General features: G+C 39.9%; 1 protein-coding gene across 1 annotated transcript in view; it reads right to left on the bottom strand.

Moving 5' to 3' along the window:
* The window catches only part of LOC141085547 (excitatory amino acid transporter 2-like), an 89,454-nt gene extending 82,636 nt beyond the window's left edge, over window positions 1-6,818 (bottom strand). Inside the window, exon 1 of the mRNA XM_073570992.1 lies at window positions 6,689-6,818. Within this exon, the coding sequence (XP_073427093.1) occupies window positions 6,689-6,818 (130 nt within the window). The remainder of the gene's footprint in view (window positions 1-6,688) is intronic.
* Window positions 6,819-8,631: the final 1,813 nt, after the last annotated feature.

Genomic DNA, 8,631 nt, shown 5'->3' on the forward strand with positions numbered 1-8,631 from the left:
CGCACACACTTTTTCCCCCAGAATGTAGACAGGGGCAAAATTGTTTGGTGAATTGGAACGCGCAGAGTTAAAATTTCGCTCTCGGGGTCCAGACGTGTGACTGTGCCAAATTTTGTGGCTGTAGCTGCGACGGTGTGGATGCCTATCCCGGACATACACATACACACACACACATACACACACTTGAGCTTTATATATTACATATTAAAATTCCAATTGGTAAAATTCCATGGAAAAAGACTAAGAACATGTTTATTCGAAGCGCATAAGGTTTCCCTGTTCATATCATACTCTTCTATTCCATGGATTTTTATCAATTGGATTTTTAATATGGCATAATATATTTTTTTGTTTGTAATAATCTACCATGGACGTGATGCTACATACACCCTTTTTGTTCTATGTTGCCTGCTGCTGACATAGTTTTTTTTTTCACCGCCAAGGATTATGTCCACAAATTGAATCCCTATTAGGTGAGCTGGATTTACGCTTTAATTTTTGTATATAGGAGGCTATGTGCATCTCATACTGTATATAGGAGGCTATGTGCGTCTCATGCTGTATATAGGAGGCTATGTGCATCTCATACTGTATATAGGAGGCTATGTGCGTCTCATACTGTATATAGGAGGCTATGTGGGGGCTCACAGAGGCTATGTGAGAACTTACATATGCAGGAGGCTATGTGGGGGCTCATACTGTATATAGGGGCTTTGTGTGGAGTCATACTGCATAAAACAGGCTATGTGGGTGCTCATATTGTATAGACGAGGCTATGTGAGGGTTCATACTGTTCCTAGAAGGCTATGTGGAAGCACATGCTGTATATATGAGGCTATTTGGGCTCATGCTGTATATGGGAAGCTATGTGGGGCTCATACTGTATATAGGAGGCTATGTGATGGCTTTTATTGTATATAGAGAGGCTTTGTAGGACTCATACTATATATAAGAGACTATTTGGGGGCTCATACTGTATATAGGAGGCTATGTGAGGGCTCATTGTACATAGAGGCTATGTGAGGGCTCATATTGTCTGTAAGAGGCTCATACTGTATATATGGGGTTATGTGGGGTCTCATACTGTGTATAGGGGGCTATGTGGGGGCTCATATTGTATATAATGGGCTGTTTGTGGACATATACGGTATATGGAGAATGACAGCATAATTAATTCTGCTCAATAATAAGTGATCATATTAATATAAAATAATAATTATAATTGTAATTAGTATGTTAATATTAATATTGAGCAGAATTAATTTCAGCCTATTGGTTCAGCCCTCCACAACAGTCATGGTCTTTCATGTGGCCCCTCGGGAAAATTTATTGACCACCCCTGCTATATGACATACAATTCACCTACAATGGAGTATAAAAACAATGAGTTTCTTTATTATAATAGTTACTGCAACGTGTTTCCAAAATAAACTGACTCCTTCATCAGGCACTGATAAGGGTGTTAATAGGTGGAGGCTATCACAGGGAGCAGAAATGGTGCACATTATTACTGCATTATTGCCACTGTGTAGGGTCATTATTGTTGTATTTTAGCACTAAGATGGAAATTATTACAGAGTAATTTTAGTATCGCATAAAGATAACAAAAGGGGACTATGTATTAGTACTGTAAGGAGGCCACAGAGGGAGTCATTTTCACTGTGAGGGGTTTACAAAGGGAGACATCATTACTGTAATATATTTAATATTTGTGCATTCTGTTACTATGAGGGGAACAAAAGGGAGGCATTGTTACTGTGCGGGGTACCAGAGTAGTACTACTGCACTTTTCTTCTTCATCTGGAGCAGTGTAGAAGTAGGGAGAAAAGCTGCAAAAGTGAGCAGTCATAGCTGACTATGTGTTACTTTCTGCAGAGAGTACTGGCTGGAAGAAGTCATAGTGGTCTGCGTCAGATGAAGAAGAAAATCCATTTTTCAGCAATTTTGTGCTCTTGCTTCTGTATGTAGAATGAAAAAAATGCAGAAGTGAAATAGAGCAGAAGACGCTGCACTATAATCACTTTGATTATTCACTGCTGCCAGTCCCCCTATCCCCTTCTCTCCTTATCAGTTTAATATCTCTGTTATTCTTTTATGTTCATAGATTACACACACTGTCTGTACAGGATACACCTAAATAAGGTGCAGAAATGCTAGCACAGGGCTCCAGTATCCGTTGTTACAAATGCTGCACATCTCGTATCTTCACAGCATAGACAATTGTCTTCAGATGACCCCAAAGATAAAAGTCTAAAGGGGTCACATCGGGAGACCTTGGTGGCCATTCAACTGGCCCACGACAACCAATCCACTTTCCAGGAAACTGTTCATGTAGGTTCATGTAGGAATGCTCCGACCTGACACCCATAGTTGATGGTATATGGGGTACAAAGATAGTGGCGTAATTCTTCATCAATGGAAACCTCAATGCCACAGGATATCTGAAATTGCTACATGAAGATGTGTTGCCCTCTTTATGCACTGAAGATGGCACGTTCCCTGAGTTTTTCCAGCAAGATGGTGCATCACCACATTATGGGTGTCAGGTCCGAGCATTCCTACAAGGAATCTGACCCCTTTAGACTTGCATTTCTTCTGTGGTGTTGCTATCAGTGTGTTAAGAGTGGGAGAAGAGGATTGCATTGACAATCCAACACAATGGGCATCACTCTGAACACATTTTATAAGTGGTCATAAACTTGTAAATAACTCATGAAAGAATAAAGTTACATTAAAACCAAGCACACCCTTGTTTTTCTTGTGAAATTCTCAATAAGTTTGATGTGTCACATGACCCTCTTCCCATTGGAAAAAAAGTTGGATCCAAAATAGCCATCTTCAAAATGTCCGCCATGGTCACCACCCATCTTGAAAAGTTTCCCCCTCCCATAATACTAATGTGCCACAAACAGGAAGTAGATATCACCAACCATTCCCATTTAATTTAGGTGTATCCATATAAATGGCCCAACCTGTAGTATTTGTCTACTACTTTGTGGCTTTCTCTCCTACCTCTATTGCTGATCTGGAAGCTTTAAAGGTCTCTCACAGTCCACATTCACCCTAAAAATGACTGCTACATTCCCTGCATTTGTTTTTATACAGGCTGTGATAGTCCCTTCTGATTGGTCGTGATATTCCATGTGATATGATAGCTTCAAGGCTTTATGTGAAATCACACTTGAACCTTCTTCAGCTGATGAAGTCTTCTGCAATGTGTTTAAAGGCAGCATTTTGTTTGATTTGCATAATTTAATTGCAATCGTTTGAATTAATCGGGATGGGCAAATTTCTGAAAATTTGACACAAACTCGATTTTTATTGAGTCAATTGGATCACCTCTAATTTTTGGGTTTCGATGAGTTGAGATTTAACAGAATGATTATATTCCAGTCATTGGCAAGAACATAATAATGGTTTTCAGAATTAACACAGTTTTTAAGAAAAATCTCAGTATGTGTTATTTGTAGCAATGGAAAACATCACCCAGTAAAATGTACAGCGTGGGGAAGAAAAGGTCATATACAATGTGTGATCTGGATATATGAAAGTGGGAAAAATAAAAAAGAAGCAAGTTGCGGAGAAAAGAGGACTAGACTTTAAGAAGGATTCAACTGGATCACTGGGCATCAAACAACCTTTGTGTTAAAATGTTCCCATACATTTTTAACACATGCATGTGCAATTTGGAAAAACAAATATGGGCTCCAAAGAGGGAGAACCGAGTAAGATAGTGCTAATAAATGTAGCCATGGTTTAACTTTCCTATCTTTCAATGTGTTGGATTTTTTCTCCCCCAGATATTACGTTTTGGGGGAGAACCAGTTGGTAACGAAATAGGTGTAATGTTTGATGCATACATTGAAAGGAACTGTTTCATACAACGGTATGTCGACAAGTGAATCGTCTTACATTGTCTTACGCAGGACGAAAACAGAGATCTTTTACGTAACCCGAAATATCATTTCACCCAATCAACAAGCATTTTGTTCATTCATACGCATGACGAGAACAGAGATCTTTTATGCAGCCCAACAGCTCATTTCAACCAACGAATAAGCATTTTGTTCATTTGTACGCTTGATGAGCACAGGGATCTTTCATGCAGCCTGAAAGATCATTTCACCCAATGAACAAGCATTTTGTTAACTTGCACGCAGGACGAGAACAGGGATCTTTTATACAGCTCAACAGATCATTTCACCCAACGAACAAGCATTTTGTTCACTTGCAAGCAGGATGAGAACAGGGATCTTATGTGCAGCCTGCAAGATCATTTCACCCAATGAAAAACATTTTGTTTACTTGTACGCAGGATGAGAACAGGGATCTTATAAACAACCAGTAAGATCATTTCACCCAATGAATGAGCATTTTGTTCATTTGTATGCAGAACGAGAACAGGGATCTTATAAACAACCGGTAAGATCATTTCACCCAATGAATAAGCATTTTGTTCATTTGTACGCAGGACGAAAACAGGAATCTTTTACGTAGCCCAAAAGATCCTTTCACCCAACTAACAAGTATTTTGTTCATTTGTATGCAGGATGAGAGAACGGGGATTTTTTTTGCAGCCCAAAAGATCATTTTACCCAACGAACGAGTGTTTTGTTCATTGGTCAAGTCATCAGCATCCTCTGTAGACTGAAAGATCATTGTGAGCTGAGAACACTATAATCTTCAAGATAATTTTGCAGTCAACACAGGCTGCTGATCACTGGACGATGGGTGAAATGCCAATTGTGTGAAATGATCTTTTGCTCTGTACAAAAGATTATCATTCCCGGCAGAGCATCATCCTGTGTAAACAGGACTCGTGCTGCCGAAAAGGCAGAACATTCATTTATAGATTGTTCAGTGTGCATTTGAAGAGTTGTCTGTTACAGCCTTCTGTTACAAGTCTTGTGAATCCGGATTCTCCAGTGTCAGCCACAGGAGCTTCGGGGCATGACCACAAGTATGTGATTTGCAGCACATAACCGGTTTATACAGGGCAATGCGCTGGCGAGATTGATTATTTTTAAGAAAGCTAAAAATACAATTTCACCAGACGAAAAAGCGTCTTTTGTTACTAATTATTTCTTTAGGGGTCACAGTGTGATTAATAATTTTGTTTAGGTGGCAATGAGAAACTAATTTTTATTTGGGGGTGCACTTTGCAGCATTATTATATTTAAAAGTCACAGTCAGTGGCGGTATTGTATTTAGAGACCATGGTTTAAGGATCTATTGAAAAAGTGAGAAATTTAAAAAAATTATAAAATGGGTGTGGTGTTCAAAAAGGAGAATGGCGCATGCCACCAAATTTTCTGTATCGCATAGCACACACAACAATAATTTAATTCTGAGTATATAATTTAATGGAGTATCTAATGATGGCAATATTCATAATGAAAACTCAACCATTGCAAAAATTCCTGTACCCAAGGCAAAATAGAACAATAGAGATTACTGAGATTAGAAAAATCAGTTTATTGTTTTACAAAACCTATAGAGATGGGAGGAGAGGGAAGGAGCTAGAGGCAGACACAAACATTCTGCTGCAAGGTCTTCTGAAATGACAGTAACAGTTCTCCATAGAACCTTATGAGCACCAACTATTCATTTTCAAAATTCTCAATTCACATTAAGTGAAGACAAACGCTCCTATTACTGAGATAGGAGATGACAGTTGGTGTTCTTAATGTTCTATGGAGAGGGGAGGTGGGCAAAGGAAGGATAAGCTCTGCCTCAATCTCCTGCCTCTTTTTCCCTCTACATAGGATCTTATCAGTAGTAACTGTCATTTTTCTATCTCAACAATGGGAAAATCCGTATTCACTGAAGACAAATTTTAGCCATAAATTGAATATGCAAATTGTCTCTTCAGAGAGGAAGAGAACTACAACTCTAACGCCACCTTTTGGAAGTAGAAATCCTAAAAGTCAATATTGACTCTTTAGTGACTTTTTCAGTATGACTTAGGATAAAAGCCAAAACAAAATCTCAATTTGCAAGCATGACTTATAAGTCTCCTCACTCTGACATGCCAGGCTTGACTTATCACTCTCCACAAGGAGAAACATTACCCCTTAGACCCCAGTTCAGAGCCTCTCACCTAGCCAAATCAGATCTCATACTTTGCACTGATGAGGGGCAACACCCTGGAACACTGTGTCTGCAAACTGAGATTCTGGTTTCGCTTTTATCCCAAGTCATATTGCAAGGCTTGTTAAAGAGTCTTTGACTTTTAGGATCACTGCTTCCAATAGGTGGGGCTAGAGTTATAGTCCTCTTCCTGTCTGAAGAGACAATTTGCATATTTAATTTCCCAAAGGAGCATGCATGGCTTATAAGTCTCCTCACTCTGACAGGTTGGACTTGGCTTGTCCACAAAAAGAAATGTTATCTATTAGACTCCAATCCATAAATTGAGAATTTTAAGACTGAATGATCTAGTGTACTATTGACTTATGGAAAAAAAGATTAAAATGATTGTTTCTCTTTAAGTTTCTGGTTAAAGATCTGTCTGTTAAACAAAATTATTCCAAAACAGATGCGGGAACTGAGCATCATTTACTGAAATAAGCCTAAGCTGCAATACCACATACAGCCACTGGGTAGGAGTGGTGCCTATACCTGGGCAAAAAGCAAATTGATTTTATCTTAGATTAGTCACTAAACAATAGATACTCAATATACTTACCAGCTATTGTTAAAATCAGGAGGAGATTTCGTCTAAGCCAGCTGCAGTATTTTGTCCAGCATCTTTTGGGAAAGTCTTCCAGGCTCATATGATGTCCATCAGAGATGGGAACTTCAATGTGATTCGTCATAATAGGTTATAGAGCCGGCGGCAACAGCCAAGGTACTGCCTAAAAATAAGGATGGTTTGTTTATAGACATCTACATCATCATTTGTATCACAACTATTAGTATCCGTGTTAATTAAATAATGGCCATATTATGATATTAATCATACTCTGCTTCTGGGCATACCTCACTGATGATTTATGCAAAACAAGACAAAGAATTCCTGATATTCCATGGATAATTTTATACACCTTTCCCTGGTATCCTAGGCTCCGCTTCCTTTCTGGTTCCGCTGCCCTCTGTTGTGTTCCACGTCGGGTTTTGCTAGTTGCCCAGTGTGGTGCAATGAAATCATTTCCTTAAGCCTATATAAGGCCCATTAGGACACATATATTCCTGTGTCTTAGGATTAAGACTCTACTGTCCTGTTTTTGGTGTGCTCCACCATTTGTGCTCCAACTTTCTGATACAGCAGATCAACTCTGACTCTGGTTTATCCTGATTTGGTCTGCTGTGATCTCTGCCTTCCCCCGTGTCTGTTTATTCCCTCTGTCTGTCCTGACTCAGTGTTTCCTTGTAAGTTTGTGGACTCCCTGGTTTTGACTTGGCTTGCATTTGGACCTGCTTCTGTCTTCTGTCTTTGTCTTTTCCGCTTCCGACCGTTGCTGACCCCCCTGGCTTGTTTCTGACCACGTGTACTGCTGTGTCCTCTGGTATTTCTGCTCCTGACTCGGCTTGTCTGACCACTCTTGTGCTGCTGTTCAGTGTTGCTACGCTGTGTGTGCAATCTCTTTTCCCTCACCAGCACCCCCTGAGGGAGGTTGCGCTATACTCCACTGCAGTAGCACAACATTTTCAATCTGATTTGATGTCACAATTGTTTTACAATCTGATGTGATTTCACAATTGGTTTACAATCTGGTGTGATGTCACAACTGGTTTTCAATCTGGTGAGATATCACAACTGGTTTTCAATCTGGTGTGATATCACAACTGGTTTTCAATCTGGTGTGATGTCACAACTGGTTTTCAATCTGGTGTGATGTCACAACTGGTTTTCAATCTGGTGTGATGTCACAACTGGTTTTCAATCTGGTGTGATATCACAATTGGTTTACAGATTGTTGTGATGTCACAATTCAAAGATAAAAAAATCTATATTAATGGAAACAACCCTTTTTAATTCCCAGAGCAATAAATATCGAGTGTCTAAATTTTTACCCTATCTTTACGGTTGATGTTGCTCCTGGACATCGTATATATAAAGAGGTGACAACATACATAAATGCCAAGAGTACTCTAATACAAATGCTAATATTGTTCTGATGGTTCAGGAAATGTCCCAAACGTTTTTAATACCTGTCTGGAAATATATTATTTACACATTGAATGTCATGGATCCAAATATTACTGTATATCTTGGGAAGTATAGGTACTGTCACACTTAGCGATGTACCAGCGATCCCGACCAGCGATATGACGCAGTAAGGATCGCTGGTACATTGCTAAGTGGTCGCTAGTGAGCTGCCACACAGGCAGTTCTCACCAGCAACATTGCAGGGGTCGCTACTTACCTGTCAGACGAGGCGATCCTGATGTCCTCCCGCCCGCGTCCACGCGTCGCTCGTCGTCACAGCAGGAAGCTGACGATGAGAAACGGTCCAGGACGTTCTCGCGCGATCAGCGATAACCAGCGGGGGAGCCAGTCGGAGGTAAGTATCAGACATAGCGATATCGCTAGCGATATCGCTATAACGTCACAAAAACCAGTGACGTCACAAAAACCAGTGACGTTATAGCAATATTGCTAGCGATATCGCTTAGTGTGACAGGTCC

Source organism: Dendrobates tinctorius, unplaced genomic scaffold (genome assembly GCF_039654945.1).
Source record: "Dendrobates tinctorius isolate UK_male_01 unplaced genomic scaffold, ASM3965494v1 ptg000028l, whole genome shotgun sequence".
In the NCBI taxonomy this organism is placed as follows: domain Eukaryota; kingdom Metazoa; phylum Chordata; class Amphibia; order Anura; family Dendrobatidae; genus Dendrobates; species Dendrobates tinctorius.